This window comes from Numenius arquata, chromosome 2 (assembly GCF_964106895.1).
Source record: "Numenius arquata chromosome 2, bNumArq3.hap1.1, whole genome shotgun sequence".
Lineage (NCBI taxonomy): Eukaryota > Metazoa > Chordata > Aves > Charadriiformes > Scolopacidae > Numenius > Numenius arquata.
The window spans coordinates 48,705,732-48,731,197 of record NC_133577.1 but is presented as its reverse complement, the minus strand read 5'-3'; the positions used below and the strand labels follow the sequence as shown (position 1 = coordinate 48,731,197).

The 25,466-nt window shown below is 38.5% G+C and overlaps 1 protein-coding gene across 1 annotated transcript in view; it reads left to right on the top strand.

The window, feature by feature from the left end:
* LCLAT1 (lysocardiolipin acyltransferase 1) overlaps positions 1-25,466 on the top strand; it is a 119,733-nt gene that overhangs the window by 20,998 nt on the left and 73,269 nt on the right. Inside the window, exons 3-4 of the mRNA XM_074168625.1 lie at positions 20,949-21,117; positions 24,514-24,712. Of these exons, the coding sequence (XP_074024726.1) occupies positions 20,953-21,117; positions 24,514-24,712 (364 nt within the window). The 5' untranslated portion in view covers positions 20,949-20,952. The remainder of the gene's footprint in view (positions 1-20,948; positions 21,118-24,513; positions 24,713-25,466) is intronic.

Sequence of the window (25,466 nt, the reverse complement as noted above, 5' to 3'; positions counted from 1 at the left end):
AGCTGGTGTTTCCATCTGTTCTCCAAACTATTGTGGTCTCTGTTAAAAAAAACAAAACAAAAACAAACAACAACCAAAAAAACCCCAATGTTGACCTGGAACATCAAAGCAGCTTACTTTTCTTTCTTTAATTAGGTGATGATTTAAGATTTTTAGAGAGGAAAGAGGATAATTTGCTTAAGCAAAGCCAATCAATAGTAGGGGTGTTAACGATCTGTCGTCATCTATAGGGATTTTTTTTTTTTTTTCCCCTTCTGCATCTGAACAATCCCAAGTTTTTGGTTTCTTTAGTGCAGGAGCAAAGATAGAAGGCTGACTCGGAGCATCAGGGAGGGAGCTAAGACATAAATCCAAATTACCTTATTGGGACTTTGACACATTTTCTTTACAGCTGATTGAGAACATAGCCACCAGAAAAACATGCTTGGGAATTTTCCACCTGCCCATTTGACGTAGGACAAGAAAGAAACTATTTGTTTCCTGACAGCGTGTCTGAAAACTGTAAGTGGAATGGTTATTTAATGTGTTTGGGTTTTTTTGGCAATCTGATTCATGGTTTCTGAATGCTTGTAGTTGCCAGTTCTTGATGCAATACATTTTTTTCCAAATTCCATGAATAAAAAGATGCAACAGACAAATCTTCAGGACATCAGAGCATACTGTAGTCTATTCTCTGTTTTGTTCTTCCTCTAATAACAGGAGAAATACAAGTATTTTGAGGCCTGTCCTCTTCCATCAAGCCTCTGGGAAAGAAAAAAGAAAGGGGGGGAGGAACAACTGAGCATGGAAAATGTTATGAAATTGCTCATGGGTTTCCTTTTCATGTGAAATTTCCCTGAAATTTTCCCCATGACTCATTTCCTTCTTGATTCCTTTTTAAGTCCATAGTTTGAGCTTTTTTTCTTTTAAGACAAGTAGCGAGCTTTTTCCTGGCCAGTGTGATGTGGATTTTGCAAAGGTGTATATTAAAGTGTTGAATTTATTCTGTCTTATGGGTACTCAGTCGTTGCAGTCTGTTCTCCATATGGACAGATCCCCTCTTTTCTCTCACTTCTTTTTACAGCCCATGGGCAAAGACAGGAAGCAAGGAATGCACTTCCAAAAAAACAGATAATAAGCAGAGGTGCACTGTGTGAGGGAAGAGGTGGTGTGAAGTAGGATGTTTTATTTCAGCAGGTGCCTATTGATAGTTGCAAAGGTATTGGTGGAAGGTCAGTAGTTGCAAAGGTATTGATGGAAGGTCAATGGGGGAATTTGTTAGGCTTTCATAGCTTCTGACTTGGAGTTTTCAGTTCATGCTGATGTATGCTCTCTCTGTTGGATATAGACTTCTCTAGAACTCATTCCCTGAAATGCCACCTGGTATCTTCTGCAGTGGTAAGGGCAGCTCTTTCTGGATTGAAAACTTGCATGAATAATTCATTTTGTATTGGAGAAACAGAAATACTGCCCAGCATGAGAGATGGAAAAGGCTGATAGAATGCCAGAGTCCTTTTACCAACCTATAGTCATTGCCACTTATAAAATAAGTTCTATGGAATCCATAAATACTTTATTTACTGTGAATACATCTAGTCTGACCAAACTTTTGGACGTGCTTAGAGCACTAGAACATAACTTTTCTGACAAGGGAAGAAAGTCAAGACTCTTGGGGTTCTTTAGTACCTGTAAGATAAGGCTCACTTCTTTTGTAGAAATACCCACAACAATATGTTCTTCTAGTGCAATGAAAGTTTAGTGTAACCATTCAATGCATCCGAAGCATTGTAAACCCTTGAAGATCTTGGCAGCGTTTCTTGGAATGTCTTATTCCTTAAAAGTTTGTATGATCACCAAATTCTCTGAATGCTCCATGCAGTAAATTAAGGCCTGTCCTCTTTTCCCTTCCTACCCCTACCCCCTTCTAGAATTCAAATAAACAAAGACAAGACCCGAGTCTTTTGAAAAAGCTTATGATCTTCCTCGTGAAACAAATGAAATTATTTAAATTCTAAATGATTAATTTGTTGGAAAAGAAAGCTTAAATACTAGAAGTAAAATTGCCTGCAGAGGTTAATTCAGTTTTGATTACACATTGGTAGTATCTTTGATTCATTTTGAGTATGAATACGTACTACTTTTTGTGTAACAAGCTGTTTCCTTTCTCTAAACTTACAAGGAACCAAATGGAGAGCCTTGAATGAAGAATGTCACTTTTTAATTAGAATCATACCTGCCTGTCCTGCTCATAAGCAGTGCAGTCTTCCTAATGTTGCAAATTTCATGGTTGAACTTCTTTATCCTTTATGAAAAAGGAGCTTATTTTGTGGAGAAATTAAGCTGACTTCTTACCTAGGCTCTTTCCATATCACTAATAGCATAATTTCTTCTAGTTGGATAAATTACTACATCTGAAACAAGCTCGGGATACTTGAAACAAAGACTTAAGAACAAACAAATCTGAAATCCAAAATAAGATTAAAATAAAATAATAAAAAAACCACAAACTACCCCACCCCAATATAACTAGAGAAATCTTCCCTGCATTCACTTAGGCCCATGATGTCATAGGAACTTGCAAATACTGAGAGAAAGTAGCATTTTCCTCGACTGTGGCAATGCTGGCTTAGTTCCTCTTTCTAAAATGAAAGGAGTTTTTCATCCAGGAATAAGTAGATGTATCACAGCTCGCTTTTGATTTAGGTTTATTTATGTGTTTCTATGTGTCAAGTGTAAATTCTTTGCTTGTTTTGAGGTATTAGTACATCTAAATACCGATATATGCTATTTAGCTATTTGTTGGGTAGGAACCCTGAGGAAAAATTTGCTGTGTTTGATTTTTACAATGCTGTTTTTGTGTTCTTGTCTCTGAATGTACAAATAGTTCTAAGTATTTGTTGATAGGCCAAGTTCTTGTAAATTAGATGCATGCTCAGAAAGTCCCTTGACTAACTAAATTTCCCAGCTTGGTCACTGTTTACTCTTTTCAATTATGAATAATTTGACTGGAGACAAATGTGGCTGTTCCTGAGTTGGGAGAAAAATTATCCAGTGAATAAAATTGTCGTGACAAAACAAAGAAAATTTTTGGCATCCAAATGACTGTTTATTTATTTATCTATTAAATGTTGCCACTGTAATGACTGTACTTAGTAGTCCATTATTAAGGACTGGTAGCCTATTACTAATGCATTTTTTATACATATATATATATATAAAGACTTTGTATGGGGTAGGTGGTTGGGGTACTCATGGCATTAGTAATAGATCACATCTTTGGGACTATTAAAGGGTAATGGGTTATTCTCACAGCATGGTGAGTAGGGAGTCTACCTGCCTAATGTGTGTTTTATCATCTGTAGGTTACTTTTTGTAAAATTTATAATTTCTTTGGAAAATAGAACTCGCTAAGGGAAAATTGTAGTGGTCACAGCGATACTTGCCCAGTGCGCATCTGGCATAGGATGGCCTTTGAATACATATGATTATATGGAAAATAAGTTTGGTTGATCAAATTCAGTAGTGTTTGTAACGTGTTTTGTTTAGCTCCTCATGATATATTATGTTTGTCCAGTTTATCTAAATGAAAATTGAAGTTTCATGGTTAGTTTGCAATTATCTTTATGGAAACAAAATTATTAAATCAAAATATAGGTTGCATAATAGTAGGAGGTTTTAGATACCCACATGCTGGTATTTTCAAATGGGGCAAGCTTTTGGAAGGTTGTTAGCCAAACTGTTGTTGGCCAAGTGAACTGAATTGAGTAGCCTTCCATAAACATCTGATTAAATGATCTAATGGTATCTTCTGGCTTTAAACTTTGAGGAGGGCAAGCCCATGACAAGTAAAATAGAATTTGAATCTAACACACTTTTTCCAAATGTCTTCTGGTGGCATTGATGGAAGAATTGTCTTGCAGAAGTGAGCAGGAACAAACTCAAAAAAAAACTGAAGAGGGAGCTCTTTTGCAAGAGCTCTTCATTTTGCAGTTTTTTCCATTGCTGAAGTTTGTTATGACTCTGCATGTGTTTAGTCATTTCTTGTATGTAAAGAGAAAAATGGCAATTGTCATTGTCACTTCTTATCCTTTTTATATGTATATGTTAGTGAGTCTGATAACCCTGGTCTTGAACTGATCTCTAAAACAACCTGAAAGGGCTAAACTTCATTATTTGCTGAAAAACTCTGTTCCAAAGTCTGAGCTGTGTGGGTGTGCAACAACAGTTGTATGTTCTAGTAGGAAAACCTTTATTCATGACAGGAAACTTCCATGGCATCCTGTACCCTGTTCCTTCCCTCCTTTTTCTCAGAAGAAAAACTTGGAAAAAAAAAAAAATATTGCCTGCACAGTATTTTGCGTTTGGATGGTTCTAATGTCACAAAGGTGCGAGGAGAACATGGCATCCCTGGGGTTAAGTGCCTCTTTAGCTTTTCCTACTGTGATTGCAAATTTTACTCAGAAGTTCTAAAATATTAACCCCCTGTAGATCAAGCCTCCATGAAAATAAGCTGTGTCTATATTTGCTGCTTCAAAGGAAGAAAGTGGAGTTGTTTTTTGCGAAATTAGATTATAGGATCAGCCTTCTGAATGGAGTGAGATGGGATGGGGAACGAGGGGAAATAATTCCAGTGACCCAACTTAAGGCACTTATGTAAATGCCCAAAATTAAATGAAGGAAATCCTTCTTTGATGGATTGGTACGAGGCTTGGCAAATTCAAAATTGCATAAGGTAGTTTTGATCCCGGATTTTAAAAAGTCTGTACTACTTTGCTGGTATGAAGCAGAAGACAGCTAATTTCTTTTCAATTTAATCTTTTCTCTCAAGGATTTGGAAAAAACCAAACAACCAAGCCCTTACTCCAGAAACACAGTATTGTTATTGTAATATACATACAAAAGAGGTGAAAGCTGACCTAGAAGGCGATTCTTAAAATTACTTCAATTCTTTTGACTTCAGTATCTATTTAAGCTAAAACACTTGAAGAAGCGTGCTCCTTTACGTAAGCCCGTCTCTGGCAGCTGCTTGTGGTTTAATGTTTCATCACAATAATGACAGCTTATATGTGCTGCCAAGAGACCATTACTTTTTCTTCTTGCGCTCGGGCTGTTCCAGTGAGATACCTTTAAGGTGAGAAAATGCATATTTAACAAATCCTGTCATCGCTGCCTAGTCAGTGGGCGAGTTTTGTGTGTGAACTTCCTACCCCATTCCACCACAGGTGTAATTGCTGATATTTCTATGGAGCAAAGTTTAATTTAAAAAAAAAAAGCGAAGAAAAGAAGGATAAAATAAAACCTAATACTGGAATCAGATGTGATTTACAATGAGAGGCTTTATTATTTACATAAGCCATTTTTAAAGATTATTTCATTGTAAATACTGTAGTACGTGTACAAAAAGTGTTCTGCCTTCTGCAAGGAAATCAACGGGAAGGTTCATCAGATGTTTTTAGAAACTTATTTAGAAAATGGGTTGTGCCATAATAAAACCTTGATCCTTTGAATTTTTTGGTTTTATCCCATAATGATAATTCTCTTCAAAGAACCAACTGCAGCTTTAACTCTGCATCCTTTGTCTAATGGGAATATATCAGAGTGGCACGTGTTGAGAGTGGTACAGGGCTCTGCACATGGCGTTTGACCAGCCAGCTGCTACCAAACTGCATTCATATGGCTGTGTTAATGCAGTGCACTCTTCGAAAAGGGTGTTAATTTGTCATAGGAGTAAACTGGTGAAGGTGGTCATTCTCTAAGCAATCCTGCTTCAGCAGGGGAGTTGGACTAGATGATCTATATGGTCCCTTCCAACTCTAAAAAAATTCAGTGAAATTCAGTGAAATTCAGTGGAGGAGGATCTAAAAATCCTGGCTTTGGTGACTGTTCCTAGCTTACCTTTCACAACAGGAACTAACAAAGGTGTCACTCAAGCTTCTGCCCCCCTGCTCCCCATTCTATATAGCAAAAAAACCCCAAACAAATTAAAAGAGTACTTGGATTAAATATTACGTATGGGTAGTAATATCTTTATTAAAAAATAAATTACTGTATGCATTGCCCATAAAACTTTTCTAAATATTGATGTAGAAGGTTGTTTACATTGCTTGATATATTCAAATCCAGGGCAGAGGGAAAGTGAAGACTTAATGAATAGTTTTACAAACATTTGTATTCAGTATGTTTTTCTGAATATTCAGTTGTGATGTTTTCATCAATACATCAAAACTACTTATCAGATTTAATTGCTCAGCAATCCTTGACATCATGTATTCTATTATTGATGCCCTTTCCTAGCATTACTTTAATAATATATCGGTTTGATCCCAAAAGAAGAGATCTTATAAAAAAGTTGTTGTGAAAGCTTCTTTTCTTACTGTAACGGTTCAATAGAACGTTCAGCTGTGGCTGAATTGTTGTAGCTTGTGTCTGTGTTGGAAAAAAAATATTTCAGTATAATAAATCCTAGCTGTTGTTGAAAACTGTGCTCAGCAGGAATCCGTGTTTCCTCAAGTTGTTTTCAAATTTTCTCCTTACTGCACTTTTGAAAACTTTTTTACCATCAGTTTTACCCCTCCTTCAGTGAGTTAGACAAGGGTTCTTAGGAAGGAGGGGTAATGGAAAACTCAGGCTCATATATGCCTGAGTCAGTACATTAACCTTCTAATTGGTTTCAAGTTGTCTTTGTTAGAAGGCTTCTTGTTTTGCCTTGTGTAGCTGTAATACAGGGCTTTCCAATAGCTCTAGGCTTTCCCTTGGACATAGTGTGTTCCTTTATTCCCACTGCTGCCTTGTTTTGGTTCTTTCTGCCCTTTCTCTCTGCCTGTTAATCTGTGACAACAGCAGAAGCAGGTGAAAATGGTTTGTGTGAGAGGGAAGTTTTGAGTGTTAAGCAACCTTACATAAAATTAAAAATGGTATCTTTTAACCTTGAGAAATTATGGTCTTAATCTGAGTTATTTGTGTTAATCCAGGTATATAATCGATATTGTAACAGCCTAGCATTTTTCTCACATCACTTTTGTAGATACCATAGTAAAGTTGCAAACATTTATCTTCTATTTAAACTATAAAAAAATTATTATTAATCTTTAAGTAAAACAATATAATCCTCTGTGTATTTCTGTGCAGAGTTTTTAAGGCCATCTACATATTAAGAGCTACCCTCGTGGGAAGACAGTGCTCTTGCATAAATTCTGATCAAAGTATATACAAGAAATCATATTTAATGTTAAGAGTGGAAGCTCTCAAAAGTTGTGCCCGCATATGGTCCCCTGTGAAAGTCAAAATTGGGATCTTTTTTAACTTAACAATCACATCTTAACTTTTTCAGAGGTGTTATTGCCTCAGTTGTTGCTCAAGGTGGACCTGCTGAGGGGAGGAGATGGGCAAGACCCTCGCCTTGCTTGTCACTGGGGCCCTTCTTTTAGTTCCGTTGTGGAGAATTAGGTTTAAGACCCTACTCAGTAGGATAGGAATGTTTCTCAGTTAGGTGCCTCCACTGAAATAGAAGTTCATGTACTCTTCAGTTTGCCCATGATCTTGGAAAGCAGCATCCCTGCATGTCTTGGTTTTACGCCTCTGGGAAGGACAGCAAGTTGACCCAACTGCCAGTTAAATAACTCATAACATTTTAGTAAGGAGTTGGAACAATTTTACTGCCCCTTGTTTGAGGAAGGTCTTGTAACTCTAGTTTCTCTAAATAGTTTCCATGATATCAGGTCGTTGATTCATGTGTTGTGTCATTTGCCATCACTACTCTTGCTCTTGTTTACCAAGCTGTTTGCTTTGATGGTCATGCTGGCAACAAAAATATTTCAGAGCTGAACATCTCAATGTAGGATAAAATAGCTGTCTGTTTGATGCTTGGCTGAAAAATGTCACTTAGCTCTGGGACATAAGACTATTTCATCATCAATGCTGTTATTTTTAATGCTGGCACTTCTGTGTTCAACTTTATAGCTGTGTTTGTGATGTTTTTTTTCTTAACCTCAGCATGCCTTACAGTCACACCAGAAGGGGACTAGTTTTCTCGAGGCTGCATTTTTTGAATGCAGAGTGTCCCAGTATGTAAAGATATACTGTCCTTTGGTTATTTGGGAGCGCTGAGAGTGTCAGCGGTGTGTTTATTTTCATAAGACAGGGAGAAGCCTCAAATTGATGAGGAAGAGAGGGAAGAGGAATGTCATAAGCATTTGGTTTTGACAAGTCCATGATTTATAATTTCCCCGACAGAAATATCACCTCCACAATGCCCATTGCAATGAACTCGTTAAAGGCATTTCAGGAGCTGTGGTTGCATTTGGGAATTCTTCTGCAAGTGCAACTAGAAAGATGTACATGCTTTCTCATATATAACCTTAACCAGTTGCCCAGATACTTCACTTACCTTCAAGCTGTAAAATATGCTCATTAATAAGCTCTTCTAGCTTCTGTTTCTGTGATATTAGTACACTAATCAGAAATAGCATATTCTTTCCAAGAATTCTCTGGTTTTGGATAATCTTTTTTCTGAAAGGCCAGGGCACTTGGTAAAAGGGGAAACGTATGCTAGGCTGTGTTCCCACTCGGAAATAACTGAGAGAATGCTACATCTTCTTGGAAGAGGAATTCTTATAGCGAGAGAGAAAAATAGAAAGGGAAAAAAAAGTATTTATAATGAATTGCTAGATCATTAACTCTAAATCTGTCTGATCTTAAAGAAAAGTCTAGATACAGCTGATATTAAACATGTTCCATGACTACAGAAACTGCTGTGAGAAGATTCCTGATTTAGATATTTCTGGTAGCATGATCTGCACAGCCAAATCTGGGTAATATCTTCCTTTTTTGGATACGATTTATCTAGTGCAAAGACTGAGTCATTGCATTTACTCTTAGATTTCTCTTTTATTATTATTTTTTTTGAGGGGGAGAAGGGATACCAATAAATAACCTCCTCTGGACTATGTCTACCTTGTCACCTGTCTCCTTTATCTTCCACCTGATAGTTTTGGTGTATGTCAGGGTATTCTTTATCTTCTGACCTCTCATCCCCAACATAAGAGCAGTGTAGTTTCCTTAACTATCCAAACAATTTTTTGCTTTGACATCACAGTCTTTTAAAAAGCTGTTATTTCTTTTTGTACCTTTCCCCTATCCCTTTGCAGCTTTTAAAGCAATTTTGTAGCCATGTCAGTGGTGTTGAGTTGGAGACTGGAAGCGGTTGGTTGGTCTATGACAATGCCCCAGAAGCTCCTTCCTTCTTTCCTCCTCCTTTTTTTTCCCCTAATAGCTCTTGTTAAGCTAGACCCTTGCTCACACGTGTAAAATCCAGTAGTCCCTGAATAGCTATAATGGGTTATTTCCCTGAATAGGTCACTTGCTGGTCTGTAATTATTTCATGGATGCTTTATTCTTGAATTGCCTGGCATCTCTGTGTCTTGTTACAGTGTGTCTGTCTAATGAATCTGCAACTGCCAAATGTATTTGCAGCTGACTTGAAATTCATTCTTACTGTAACATTGACTTGGTCTTTGCAATGGGAAATATAACACCTATTAAACTGCTTTTAATTCTTTTTTATAAGCTCCTTTCAGTTCTGCCAAACTTTATTACAAACTGAGATTCTGTTTCAAATGAGCTACTGTTTTACGTAATACAAAGCTAAAAAGCTAAAAATCTGTGTCTTAGATGTTGCTTTTTTCTATTTGTCTTCTGGCTGCTTAGTACAGTGTTGTATAAGCACTGGCAGATAACTTCCCTGGTTACTTCAGCATTGAATGACTTTATTTACCTTCTTATGCTGGTAATTTGTTATAGCCTAAAATGACCTTGCTAAAAGTTCATGCAAAACATTTTGTTACTCATTTGTTAATAGCACTGGGTCCTTTGCCTCTAAATGCAAAACACTTTACAAGGAAGAATCAAACGGTCACTCATTTCTTTGAGGAACCAAAGTCATTCAGCTTTAACAAGAAACACAAGTTGCCATATTATGCTATATTGGTAAAACATTTTCTGTCTTTGAGAACGCTTAGAGTTTGAATTAAAAAACGTAGTGTGTTTTCTAGAATGAGATTGGGTAGCCCTGGGAGCCGAAGCACCATATCTGCATCAGCCTGTGGCTGGGCATGGGCTGAGAATCCCTGCTGAGACACGGAGAAGCTTTATTAGCTCCAGTAGAGATCGTCTAACTCAGCCATGCGTCTTCCCGGGCCAAGCTTGCGTCTGTGCACAGCACCAGCCAGATGCGGGGAGGAAGGATTTACGCTGTGAAATTCTCTGTCAGAAATGGCTTTGAAGAGCTGGATCGCCTTGAAGCCCTGAAGGAAGTTCCTTTGGAATTCTGTCAGAAGAGAAGCTTCCCTTTGCAGCCGGTAGAAAGAAAAAATTACAGAGCTGAAGACGGAGCTAAAGCTGCAGTTCTTAACACTGGTTTGTAACGTAATCTTAGAAATACCCAGATATGGTGTTGACTGATCCTGCTGGTGGGCTATGTAAACCAGAGTTGAAGACTCTTCTCTAGAAGGCTTCGAAAAGCACAGCAGAACTTCAGCTCTCACTGTGTAAAGTCTTGAAGCAGAAATATTACTCGTTAGTAGTGGGGCAGTAGTTTGGTAATGTGTGGTTTTTGGCTGTATCGCTTTGGGTGTTCCATCTTCACCAAAGCATAACAGTTTGAGAACAGGATTTCATGTTCAGAAATGGATTAAATGCAAAAGAAGCTGTTTCTGCTGCTTCTAGTGGGAGGGAAACATTGGTAAATTTTCTGCAGAACTGTATTTTTCCTCTTTTGCTTTGAAGCCTGCCAGGTAACTGATCTATTGTTTCTGCTGTGCTTACCTTGGAAAGCAGCCAGCCTGTAAGCACAACTCACTAGAAAACTACAATTTATGTGGCTTTTAAAGTTGTTATAAACACGTGATATTTGCTGAGGTGTAAGTATGCTTCAAAGTGCTGAGTATTCCTGATACAAAGGCAGCCCTGCAAAATTTCAAGTTCTCTAAAGTATGGAATTTTCCAATTAAATGGCTAGAACGTTTTAAACGTTATTTGCAAATGTTTTTTCTTTGATGTTTGCCTTGGAAATATATTTTTAAAAACCTGAGGCAGTTGCACGGACTCAAGAGGCTTAGCAGAGTTATATGCAATTGGTAATAGCAATTTATCTTTATTATTAAAAAAAAGTGACATAAATTTGTCTGTAGACACTGCTCTCCATCCCTTGTATAAGTACGGTTTAGCCAGAATGACTTACAAGATCAGGAAATGAAGATAAGCCTCTAGTTTTTCTTTGCAACTCTTTAACAATTCTGAGAGTGGATAAAGTCCATAATCTAATCTTGCAATTGATTCTAGGTGGAGCCTCACTGACTTCAGTAAGTTTGGTGTTGGGCTTTTTAACATGGGGCCTGCTGAAGTTTTATAGCATGTAACGTGCTGCTAAGAAAAGGAATAAAGTAGTTTAGCAATTGGCATTGTTTTACATGATGGATCTTTACGTGATGGATCTTATAGTATAAAAGATAAAAAGGGAAAAAAAGCTGCTTTGGTTGAAAAGAAAAACCCCAAACCACGCTGTAAAATTACCCATCCAGAATGGGTAAATTGTCTTGTACCTGCATATGTAGCATACATCATAACTGGTAAAGGAGAACTTACTTGGGTTATATTAACCCAAGTTATATTGGGTTATATTAACTAGGGTTATATTCTGTTCTAAAACTGAGAGAGTTGTTTGTAAAGGGTAGTCACAAATACAGAGCTCTCACTGAACCTTTCTCCAAGTTGAGTACTTTGCTTAAGGCCTCTGAAAGTCTGCTTTTCACACACCCCCTTTTTATTTTCATAATTAAATTCTTCAGAATAAGATGAGTTATCAGAAGTTTTCCGTCATGCTGTTGCTATCATAGTGACGGTTGGTGGTTTTCACAGCTTGTTGAACAGGCTGTTTGAATTTGGTTCATACCCGTCTCCCGTATTTCTTTTGAGTCCTTAACCCAATGAGAAAATTCTGTCTTGATGAGGGCAGAAAAAGCCATTAGAAGTTTCACGGATGTGTCTGTGCACAAAAGGGAGTTGTGATTTACTGTTCTGTAAGTAGAGCAAAGAACTTATCTTGGAAATGGTGAACACAGCAAAGTTTTTAGAACCTTGAAAATTCAGCATTTTTTTGAAATTGTACTTATCAGGCTCTGTTGCAGTTGCATATCAATAATTTGAAGAGCGTTCACCGTTCTCAGGGAGTGATTTTGGTACAGCACCAGTGGCAGAGGTTTTAAGATATTCCACTGAACACTCTACTAAGTAGTTTTGTCTTTGAGTAGCTGTTCTTCAGCATGGAGTCCTTGATTTCTGTTCCTTAGCTGAGGATTTTATTGTGAAACAGGTACTTCTGAAATTATAAATGCCACCCCTCCCCACCAAGAATAGCTGTGAATTAAAGTGCTGGAATGCTCTTATGGGGGGGGGGGGGAGTTGATTTATTGGTTTGTTTGTAATATCTCCAGTTACAAAGTGGAATGTTTTACCTGTTTTTTCATAATTTTGACTTGGGTTTGTTATCTATCAGAGTTGGTCAGCTTTTTGGTCTGTTGTAGATTTTTAAAACCAAAGGACTTAGATTTTTCCAGCCATTGACCACTAGTAGCTTTTTTTGTAGAGTAAGCCTAGAGCTTTTTTATTTAATATACCTAGTAAATGCAGGTTTTATTTAATATACCTAGTAATACTCCGGAACTGATGACTATTCTGTGTTTGTTGCAAGGTTATGGTTTTTTTGGTTTTAGTTAAAGATGGGATGAAAGGGATGGAGGGAATATATCAGCTCTTCTTCATCTGCTGGATCTATTTTTGATGACTTGTCAGCCAGTGCACTCTTTTTCTCTTGATTGCTGTTTAATACGGGCTTGTGGGGCCACAATAACTCAAAGGATAATACAGAGAACAACTATATGCACGAAAAGCCATGAAGTAGTAATTTTAAAATTATTTATGCCTGCAGTATGCATAATAAAAAATGAGGTAGCTTTTGTTAGAAAAAGTTCTTGTGCAGTTTTTCCTACAGCAGCTTAAATTTGTCAATTCATCTAGATTTTCTGAGTATACAAGGAATAAAAGCAAGCTACTTTTCCATAAATCATTCTTTTTTTTTTTTTCCAGGAAGCGGCTGTAGCTGTTGCTTGATACCTTCTTATAAGTGATTTTAAATACCTTAGCTCATGCTCTCACTCAAGGTTTATTGGTCTAAATGGTTGTCTGGAGCAACAGTGGAAAGAGTACAGGTAAACAAGAGTGAAAAAGCACCAGACTGATTTGATATCTGAATTATCTGCTTACAGTATCTAAAGGCTGTACTGCAAAAAATCTCAGCCAGTTTTTTTGCATTTGGAAAGACACAATTACTTGGAAGAGCAAATTAAATATTCTGTTAATTTTTACATTGAATTATAATAGTCAGATTAAGTCTTGGCAAATAAAAGATATAATAAATTATAAAATGCAGCAGTAATCATGTTTTATTGGTAACATTTACGGAAATTGCTCACTGAGTATTGTACTTTTTATTTTGTGCACGTGTAAGCTAATATCTGCTGTACTGTTAGAGAGGGTCAGGGATGTGGTTTGTGGTGATAATTATCTTTTATTGCCCTGTCCTATATTGTTTTACGATACATGTGTTAAATCTCTTAGAAGTTTTTAAATGTAAGAAGTGAATAAAAGGGAAGTAGTTTTAATGGTCAAATGCCCATTTCTTCACATTTTTTTTCTGTGATAGTGATCTGTGCCGTATTTGTATGTTCCTTAAAATACTGAAGTGCCCAAGAGAGGGATGAGAAATAAAATGTAGTCCATGAAGAGGTCTGTGGAGGCTGATAGAGCTTCTTACCTGTATCGTGTGGGCTACTGATTAGAATGGGTATCTGTGCTATTCATAATTCAGCTTCTTCCTGTCATCACTTCCCATATAACCTCTGGTATTTCTGCAGTTCTTTTAACTGAGGCACAAGTGAGAAGTTACATGATCAAAGAGATGGCGTTAAGTTGTAGATCTGGAAATACAATTGAGTCAGTCCACAAAAGCTTGCTGTAAGCAATTTTCTTTTTAAAATATGGTACTACATAGAAACTGGTTTCTTGCTCTGACTGCAAGAATTGGTAAAAATTTCCTTTGAAATGTTGTTATGAAAAAAACCCCATAAAATGCTCAAACAGAAAAGCCTGGAGATTATTAGACTATAAATGTTCTGCCAGGATGGGTCATTTCCACTGAAACTTTGTCTGCCTGGCTGATGCTTTGCCACTTGGCCACCTGCTCGGTGGTTGCCGAGGCCCCTGTGTTATTTGCTCACAGGCTGGGAAGGGTTGTCCAGCTGCCTGTGCTCCTGTCTAGGTGATTTTGTTTAGTAACCTTCAAAAATAGTTAACAAGTAAAAAGTTTGGATCATTCTTTTGATGGCTTGTTTAATGGACACCTGGGAGGTTGGCAATCTTTGTTCCCCTCTTGCCCACCTCCTTGAAGCCAAATTCACTTCACTCCAGATGAAAGGTTTTAAAAATTGTTGTGAAAATTCAATCTTACGACTTGGAATGTATGTTTCAGAATGCAAAATTGAATAGGGGAGGTGGAATTTCCGGCTCACCTCTTTGATTTAGAGGAAATACAGAGCTCAGTTAAGTCTGCTTGCAGTTAACTACCAGCTTTCTTTGCAGAGCTGTCAGAGAAGAGGCATCGTGAGCTCTCTCTGTGAGTTTCTGCTTGATTTTAATTGAAGATAAAGTTTACCTTTTCCACTGGTAGTTGACCGAAAGAAGAATTAAATGCAATGCCTAGTATTCCCCATTCAGTTCTTGAAGACTAATGAACATGCGGTTTTATTGCCTGTGCTGATTGAATGGAAATGCACTGACCGGTAATAATACAATGGTGTTTTATTGGCAAGAAAGAGCATTTCTTTCTTTTTTCAGTAGCACAATAAAACCCAATTTGCTGACTCCATAATACTAAGTGCTTAAAAATCACTCTTGTTATCAGGCAGTTGGCTCCGTTTGTCAGGTAGTATTGCTTAATTCCATTCTGTAGGTTAAATCTTGTTTTACGTTGAACTTGGGAGATGTATTGACGTGTTTGTACAAAGAATTTTGAATTAGCCGGGAACTGTTAAGGAAATGTGAAGCGTGTGGAGTCTTGACGACTGTGAAACTTCTGCACCTTTAATTTTAGAAGAACCTTTTTTTGTTTTTAACCAGATAAACTTATTTTGCATTCTTTGCCCACTTCCAAGCCATAGAAACAGTTGTGAAGAAAAACTAGTTTTGTTGTAGAGAACAGGCTGTTTAAAACCCTTTGAAATCAACATCATAACAAGCTGTGGTTTGTCTGTCGTTCCAGCTGTACCTTGAATGAAAACATGTAGACGATAAGTAAAACAAGCCAAAATATGATCACAGGAAGATGCCTCTGCTTTATGTTACTATGCAAACATTTTCTTTTGCATAGAATATTGAAATAATTTCAAGAAAATATTCTAATAAAGATGAAGTTTACAAAAATGCAACCGTTTTGGAAAGTAATTTGTCCCACCGTAGCCAAGAATTTTTAAAATTGACTGAAATGTAAAACAAAAATTGTATTTTAAGAATGACTGTTTCCCGTTACCTGGAGACAGAGCATGTTTTCCTTCTGCTATGACAACGAGCACATGTGAAGTACAGTACCCCAATAACTTGGAGTTCTGCCACAAAATAGATGAAGAACTACCAGCCCACTAAGAGGGTGCTGCCTTTCTCGCTGTTTGCAGCTTTCAGCCTGAATCTTAAACTAATTTTGACTGTCTTCCCACAGCTCTGACCCATACAGCAAATGGAGGTGTTTTAATTGCATTGCTTTATGCATCTTAAATGTTTTAAGATGCATAAAGGCTGTAATACATGCTAAATACAGTGTTGAGAGCGATGGCTGCATTAGGAAGAGAGAGTTGTCAGCAGCAGTAAAGGAATACTTCCGTACTTTGAAAAGGCTTGGGTTCTGTAATTCAGACTTCCTGTTGAATCCTTCAGTTAATTTCTTGGGAGTCTCATCGCTGACATGAGTCAGCTCCGGCTTTCTTTGTTTTGAGATTTTTCACATTTTTTTAAGATCATTTTACAAGTCCTCATTAAGTACTTCTTTCCCTTTGGGGTTATTTCGGGGGTTTTTTAATCATATTTCGAAGTTGCAGTCTTGTATCTTGCATTGATTTGTAGCTGTTACTTGTTGAATACAACATAGTCTTGTTGAATGCATATGTTAGGTTTGGGATGGCTGACGTAAATATCTATAAGGATACTTTGATTCCAGACTGGGTTTTTAAGCGGCTGAGACATGCAAAAGGAAGATAATAGAGTCAATTCCCTGTTGTCTTTGGTAGGAGGTGTCTGGGAATTCACCCCTCAGGTGACTGAGCCAATGGTAAATTGGGTATCACAGCCTTGTAGTGCCAACACAAGTGGACACCAGTGTGCAGAGCCTGGCAGGACTCACAGAATCACAGAATGATATGAGGTTGGAAGTGACCTCTGGAGGCCATCTAGCCCAACCCTCTGCCAGAGCACGTCCACCTAGAGCAGGTTGCACAGGAATGTGTCCAGGTGGGTTTTGAATGTCTCCAGAGACGGAGACTCCACCACCTCTCTGGGCAGCCTCTTCCAGGGCTCTGCCACCCTCAAAGGAAAGAAGTTCCTCGTCATGTTTAGATGGAACTTCCTATGTACAAGTTTGTGCCCATTGCCTCTTGTCCTGTCACTGGGCACCACTGAAAAAAGACTGGCCCCATCCTTCTGATACCCACCCTTTAAGTATTTATAAGCATAAATAGACTCATTAGCTGGCAAGCCATCATGCCAACCACATGGCCCTTAGCATGACGGCTTTCCTCTTCAGCTGGCTGTGTGGCCACTGGGAGCATGCTGCTCCTCGCCTGCCCGGGTGAGCTGTAATTGCCATGGGGATTGTATGGGAGGGGTACTGCTGCCTCAGGATGGAAGATGTGGTGCTGGGAGAGGGATTGCTCTTGGGAAGGGAAAAGGTGAGGATATGGAGCTGAGGAAGGACAGGCAGAAGAGGTTAGGCAACCTGCAGCACTGCGTGAACATGACTGTACTACTTCAGAGATGGGGCAATTCATAGCATGGTTAGAGTTGGAAGGGACCTTAAAGGTCATCGAGTTCCAACCCCCTGCCATGGGCAGGGACACCTCCCACTAGACCAGGTTGCTCAAGGCCCCATCCAGCCTGGCCTTGAACATCTCCAGGGATGGAGCATCCACAGTTTCTCTGGGCAGCTGTTCCAGTGCCTCACCACCCTCACAGGAAAGAATTTCTTCCCGAGATCTAATCTAAATCTCCCCTCTTTCAGTTTAAAACCGTTCCCCCTTGTCCTATGGCTCCCCTCCCTGATCAAGAGTCCCTCCCCATCCCTCCTGTAGCCCCTTTAGGGACTGGAAGGGGCTCTAAGGTCTCCCTGGAGCCTTCTCTTCTCCAGGCTGAACAATCCCAACTATTTCAGCCTGTCTTCATAGGAGAGATGCTCCAGCCCTCTGAGCAGCTTTGTGACTCCAACAGGTCCATGTCCTTCCTGTGCTGAGGACTCCAGAGCTGGACGCACTACTCCAGGTGGGGTCTCACAAGAGCACTGTATGGAAGCTTTAGTAGGACACAAAGTTGTGACTAATTATTTTGTCTGAGCAGGGCTGGCTCTGTACAGTTTACAAACTTGTTTGCTGTACTCCTAGCTGAGGAACTCTTGAGTTAAAGAGGGCATATGGCTTCAGCAGTGCACTAGGTCTGGCGAGTGTGTCAGGTCCAGCGTGGGCCTTCAGCCCCCTCTCTCTGCCCTCCCTGCTCTAAACACACCCCGAGAAATGCTTCTGCTGGCAGCCAACGTGCCCAGCAGCTTGTGTGATGGATACCCATCCTGGCCTGTTGGCTACAACGAGAGTCTATATAAATGTTTCTCATGCGTAGGCAGATGGATTTTAAATCCTGTAACCACAATGTAAATTCCTGTCCAGGCTGTAATTCCACCACATGTACCCACAAACAAAATTGAATGGGTTGAGCTCATTAACAATTTTACTTTGTTACTGAAATGAGTTGCTGAGCATTATTTCAGGAGTCAAGCTGGATGGTTGCTCTCTGCTGGAAGTTCTTCAAATTATCATGGGCTTCTCACTTTGCAGTTTTGCTCAAATTCGTTAAGAGCAAATTGTTTTTCTGTTCTCATACCTGTTTGCATCTTATGTGCTTTATTGTGGTTTAGGTAATTCAGAGACAAAGTCTTTCCATTATTCTAGATAAATGCATGTGTATATGTGTAAAGATATGTACTGTATTATACATAAGCAAAATATGGTATGTTTCATGCTTTAAAAATGTGCCTGTGAGAGAGATCAATGACATTGATTCAAAACACACATGATTATCTTTTGTGCCTAGAAATAAACACCACAGTGTTTAACCCAGTGGAGTACAGTATAACTTATATATTGCAATGTTAAACAAAATGGTGAAGAAGAGAAAACTTCAGAACTTCCTCAGGTCTTTGCCATAGCTCAGTTACCTTCATCTAAAAAAAAAAAAAAAGATTGTTTATGAGACAGTCTTTCCCACAAAATACGGAAAAGATTTTTCTTAAATATTTGGCTCTGAGCTACAATTTGAGGGAAGAGCCAGTGTAAACTGAAAAGCTCAGCCTGTAAATAAGTGACCTGTATTGCTGTCCTAAGAGTCTGGAAGGATGAGGGAGCCGTGTCTTCTCTCATTAACCCTGTGGTTACCTGTCTGCCTGTCTGCAGCTGTGGAGTATTTGGAAGAAGGGGAACGTGTGCCTCCGTCCTGCTGGTGGCACCTGGAGCCGGGGTGTCTGTCCAGGGGTCGTCACAGCGTCTGACTCGGTGATCGGTGACTGTAAGCAGCCTTGCAGAGGACCGGAGTCAACAAACTCGCGTCCTCTGCCTGCTAGTGCATTTTACATGTCGGAAAGCAGTCCCTAGATGTTTCCAGTTGTTTTGCTACGTGTGTTCCTCAAAAAAAATGCTTGATTAGATCAAGCACATTGAATTTCCATCCTCTCTGCTGCCTCTTGCAGTCAGTCTCAAATCTTGACCTATCAGGAGAAGGCCTTTTCTTCTAGTCCTGCTGCAATTCATGCTTTTCTCTGCCCTTTCTGTTGTTTCTGCCCTTCTCTGTGTTTTTTCCTTTGTCCTCTGCTACCTTTATTTCGGACTTTCCCCACGCGGGTTTGCAGTAACAAATACAAGAAGGCAGTTGGGGCATTATTTCTTCAGAGCAATCTCTTTGAGGATCCCTTCATATGTTAAAATTGATCCTACTTAGTGCATGCACATGTGGCCAGCTGGTTATTTAGTTCTTGCTTTTGGCAGGACAGATTTGGCTCTGTGCTCCAGGATGTAAATAATATGTATTTGTCTGAATTCAAATTTCACTGTGTTTAAAATCTTTCTGATATAGCTATTAGCAAACATTTGTATTTAGCATTACTTTTTTTGCTATGTTGCAGAAGTTGGGCTAAATGCAACTTCCTATATCCATCTGCCATTAACTAATTTTCATGACCTCTTTTCTTGGCCTTCCTCCAGATACGTACAGTTTAGGAAATTGTTTAAACCTAAAAGTATCCCAAAATAGAGCTACTTCCAGTTACTTGTCAACATGAAGTAGCAGAAGCAAATCCATGTGTTAGCAACACTAGCATTGCTGCTTCTTGACTTTTGAATACTTTGCTGTGCAAACATTATTGCTATGGACATTGCACAAAACACACGAGATAAATCATGTATGTTACAGTATACAAAGCTTAATAGATTACTTTTCCGTTGCTTGTTTTCAAATTACAGACACCAGCCTTCCTGTTTTTCTTGTCCTGAAGTCTATCTGAGCTCTTCTAACTTCTAAAATAGTAAAATGACTGAAAAGTGACTTCTACTTAACCTTTGATTTTATAAACAATTGGTTGAGTCCTAAATAGATGAAACCAGACTATTTTTAGGCCCTAATTTAGATAATTGATATTTCCACTTTTGCTTTGTCATAGCTGGTAGTAGTTGCTAAATTGTGAAAGCTTGTAGCTATTACAAGTGCTTGGAGGATTGCTGAGTGTTCTGCTGTAATGCATTAAGAAGCTCCATACGCTGTACATTTCAATTTATAATAAGGGAGTCAAGCTGATAGTGCAGACACTGAAATATTTCAAGTCTAGACTAGCGTCTTAAAAACTGAAGGCTATTGTCTCTTTGTGGAATAAGCTGGAAAATAACTGATAAGGACAGCTGAAGTACAGGAGAGTTTGAAGTGTCACAAATTCTGTAAGTCGGGGTGAGTTGGGAGGTTTCAGGTGCTACTTGCCTGCCCCGGTGTGATCAAAAGGGGACTGCTGTTTGAAACCAGTCTCGCAAGGTTTGAGTGGTTTCTGAAGGGGGTCACACGTAGGCCCTCATTAGATGGGGAAGATGAATTTCTGCAATGTTCGGTTCAGCAAGAAGAAACAAAATGGAGAAACATAAAAGCAAAGTTCCCGGTCTTCAGAAAATGCAAACGTTAGTACTTTGCCAGTAATAGAGATAATAGCTGAAAAGTTTAATATAAGTATTTTTTAATATAAGCTCCTTTGTACCTTTGGATAATAAAAATAGCTTGCTGAAGATTTTAGAATGGAACTACTTATTGTAATAAGTGGAGGAAATTATGATGTAGCTGATACTTTTATGACCCCTTTAGTATCTTGATGCGCTTTACAAATGACCACGTTTATAAAGTTGTTCTCTTACTGCTGCTTGTGAGATGGAACATTTTGGTTGCATATACTGTCATCGTTTATTGTTAGCCATGGAAATAAAGGAGGAATATTACCTCAAACTGGACCTATGGACTTGAAGAGTTATGTAATTACTTTCTGTTTCTCTCTCTAACGTAATGCCAACTTTCTCTTTCAGAGCCATGGTGTCATGGAAAGGGATATATTTTGTACTTGCACTATTCTTGGGAAGTTTTTTTGGAAGTATATTCATGCTTGGTCCTTTTCTACCTTTGATGTTCATCTCGCCTGCCTGGTATCGTTGGATCACTGATTGCATTGTCGCCACTTGGCTCACGCTCCCAGTGGTAAGCTGCGGTTTAAGACAAGTTCTGGGCAACTGTTCCTAATCCCACAATTTAGTTTTCTCACTAACGCTTTTGATTTTTTTTTTAAAAAGTTTTTTATGCTTTTGTCAAAACAAGCCTTAACACACTATTTGTGGAGACTTAAGTTTTACCTCAGGATTGCAGATTTTGGGCCCTTCTGCAGTCCCTCTCTTCTTTCACGGTTTAATTTATATGTAAGCTAATGCATTGGTTTAATTGGACTCTTGAAAATGCCTTTTTGTGACATCTCTATCCAGTGTCAGTTAGATGCTGATCAGAGAAGAGTAGGTGAAGCACTAGTAAGCAGAAGGATTTTTTTAAATTAAACTTGCTAAATGAGTTGTCTTAAACTCTTCCTTTTGACTGTGCTCCAACTAAATAATTAGGAATATTATTCACTGTCTGGTACATTGTTGCTGACCTTCACTATTCTCTTACTCAGTCCTCTTAGAATTTAGTCCTTGTAGTTGAATTAGAGATAAATGATTTCAGATGAAAAAGAAGAACTTTCCCTAGAATGGAAGTCTTCCTCACTTACAATGCATCAACTTTATAGCTATAGGAGTCTGGAAATCAATACCAAAGCTCTTCCTGTTCCTGAGGAAAGGCAGTATGAATGGTATCTGTCTCTTCATCCGTTCTCAAAAAAACAAGGGACTTTGTTCCTCTAGGCCTTTAAAGATTTATTTAACTTTTTCTGAAGTAAAATGCTTTATTGGCATGCAGAAATATGTATCTTGTGGCATAAAGGAAGATTTATCTTTATTACATAACAAATAGTTGCAGCTTTCTCTGTTTCTGTCTTCTGTGTTTTAAAGGGGTGGGAGCTGTTTCACGTTCTAAAACTTTTGTCCTTTTCATCATTACTAAATGTGGCAAAATTAGGAAGGAAGAAATAATTACCCGTAAAGGGAATAGAGGGATTGTTATTTCTTGTCATTATGAAATTTAGCTGAGTACTGATAGTGTCACAGAATCGACCCTTTCTCTGTTTGTCTCCCAATTGTTCCAAAAAGGCAAACTCCCCCAAATCAAGTACTGATCTTTTATTATATTAGCTGTCTTGTCTTTATAATTCTGCATTAGTACACTATTTTGTGATAACTTATAGTCTAGAAATTTGATTTCAGCCCACACTGAACATAAACCAAAACAATTTGCATATTTTTGTGAAAAGGATTCTGTCTTGGAAGAATCTTGGGGATTTGGGTTCAGGAAAGGGGTCTAAAAAAGACTTTGCACCCAACCGTTTTGAGGCTCAAACCTTGTATGCATTCGTTTTCTGTCCTTACACTGATCCATTCTTAATCAGGAGAAGCAAGTACTTGGGTTTGTGTCTCCAAACAATAAACCTAATGTTGGACCAGTTGGACTCCAGCAGGGAAGCTCTGTCCCTGACCTCTGTAGATACAAGAAACTTCCACCTTCCTCGCTCCTCTGCCACATATTATTTCCTTTCTAGCAGGGTCAGCAGGATGGGACAGTGAGTGGGTCTTAACTCTCTCAGTTTAGTTTGGCTTATACTAGCATTACGGTACGTAGAACAGGACATCTGTTCATTATTGTGTTTAACTAGATGTTTAATAAGATTCTTATTCTTTAATATTTCTTATTCTTTAATAAGATTCTTATTAAACTATCAAAAAAAGGCTGCTTCTCTCTTTTCTGAAAAGATAACGTGTTTACCATTTTGAGCTGTATGTCCTGTTGTGCTTTTTGCGGTGGTCCATAGTTACTCTTGATGGCAAACACCTTTTGCTTTTCTTTTGGAGATATCAAGCTGTTTGCAACTGTGAGAATGTCATTCCAGTTTTGCAGGTGACTTCAACTGAGAAATTTGTGTTCTTTGAGGTTCTGTGGCACAGAGGTGGCAGAAATGTGAACAGAACAGAACACTGTTTTGTTTTACTTGCTAGAGCTCTTTAAATCCCCAGGCTTTGCTCTTTTTCTATATTTTTCTGGAGGAAGAATGGGGAAGAGAAGGTAAGGAGGTAATTTGAAGTGCTTCTGTTTTTTACATTAAGCCAAATTGTTAAGTTTATACCTCTAGATGTCCAGTTGTTTTTTGTGGTTTCTTTTTCTGTGCTGGGTCAGACAGTGTCCTGCCAGTGGCCAGGGCCTTAAGTCATACCTCTAGGGAATATCTGTTGTCTGTCTCCTATTTCTTGGGATTTTGTGTGTTTCCACTAGGTATTAAAACGTTGCAAGGCACTAGCATTCAGTCATCCATATTTTTGAATTATTTGCCTTGTCTTTTGCTGTAACCAACCAGTGCTCTTCCATACGCTTTTTTGCGTGATTCGGGGGTGTTCAAGGGTCAGAAGCCATTTTCCATAAGTAGTTTGTATGTGGCCACCTTGTTTTGGTGATTGAGAGATTTCAGTGGTGGGAACATGGCCAGAGCATGCTGTTGGGCTCTGATGTTATGTACAACTAGTCTAGTTACATGGTTATGGTCCAGCTGTCCAAGTTATTAAGCCAGGCCCTCTTAAACTTACTGCGTAGCTCTTGCCTGCTTTTTTCTTTTGATAAACCACCAACCCATGGTTTATAACTTGACCCCTTAGAGCCACGTTAGGGGGTAAAGCAAGAAACATGTTTTATATGTGAACTTCTAGCACCGTTGGCTGTTGAGGCAAAATGGAGAAAGCTGTTTGCCCGGCCTCTTGTTTGTGTCCTTTCAAGTTTGAGGCTTATTCCGTGCTTTGGGATGGCCCTTCCTCAATGACTGTGTGCCAGCGTTTGGTGGTTGATGCTTTTTGCAAATTGTGGGGTGGAGGCCCAGGCCCAGGCCTCAAGGTAGCACCTGTGGAGTTGCGCAGGCCTAGGTCTGCATTGCTGTACTATATTCAACTTATTTGGGGTTTCTCTCCCTCAGCTCCTCTTTCTGCCATTAGGTTCTAGCCAATTTTGGAGGTGGAAGTCGAGCACAAACACATTGGCCATTTGGACCCAAGCAGAAAGCAAGGCAGCTTCAATACCTTTCCATCCCTGACAGCATGGAGCAATAGATTATTTGCACAGCTAATCTGTCCTTAGATTTTACCTAACATGTTATAATCCATACTGATTGCCTTACTTTTATTCCTAGATGGTAGTATTCTGGGAAAAACAGGGGAAAAGTCAATTCAATGTTGGGGATTGTAAAGGAGTGGCTTTCAGGAAGTGCTTTCAATTGTTGTTTCTTTTCCATTAAACAGCTGACTGTTACTGTGGAAAAGCTGGCTGCTGTATTAGAAAAGAGTCAGAAATTTGTTTACCGGTGGTAATATGTGTGAACAAGCAAAATGATATAATTCAAATTAATTTTTATTGCTAATGGGCTGATGCTTTTCTTCTGAGAGTAAAGCCGTAATATTGAGATATTCTTTCTAGGCCTTGCTGGAGATGGTGTTTGGTGCCAAGGTGGTTGTCACTGGTGACGGATTTGTTCCTGGAGAAAGGAGTGTCATTATCATGAACCATCGCACCCGAATGGACTGGATGTTCCTGTGGAACTGCCTGCTGCGATACAGCTACCTCAGACTTGAAAAAATCTGTCTCAAATCCAGTCTCAAAAGCATTCCGGGATTTGGTAGGTCACTAAACCTTGTAATTTGAAAGGAAAATGCATTTAAATTTTGCACAGCACTGTACATACCCTGTTAAATGAACTACTTTTAAATTCTATTTCAGTATTTTTAAGGAAACTTGTGTAAAATATATGATATATTTAGCAATTAAACCAGTAATCTCCTGAAGGACACCTGGATTACGTGCATAAGCATTTCTTTTTAAAGATACTACATGTGTTGCTGTTGCTTATAGGTAAAAATATTTCTGCTTTACATATTGAAAGAATTTTTCAAAATTATGAAAAAAGATTTTATGAGTCCTTTCAACGTCTCTTTCAACACTTTGTTTTTGGTGCTATTTCATCCCACATTGCAAATGCTGTCATCAGGCTTCTTTCTTCATTATCCAATTTATACTATTGAGAAAATAAAAAAAAAGAAAGAAAGAAAAAGCCCTGTAGGCAATTGCAAATTTGATGGTTCATTTTAATAACTGTAGTTTTAAATTGAACTTGGTTACGCAAAATATGCTGTGCAGGATATGAAATGATCAGTATTTATAGTAATATAGGCTGGAAATGGATCTGAGTTGCCCATACTCAAAGAAATCATTTCAGATAGGCCAAAATTGTTGCACAAATGGTTTCTGAATAAAAAGGCAGACTTATCTGAAATAAAAGCATCTCTTTGCATTTTATTTATCTCTTAGATTTATTTGCTGTTTTATACAAAACTAGCTTGGGCAGGATATGCATCAGCTTTATGATGTCGAAA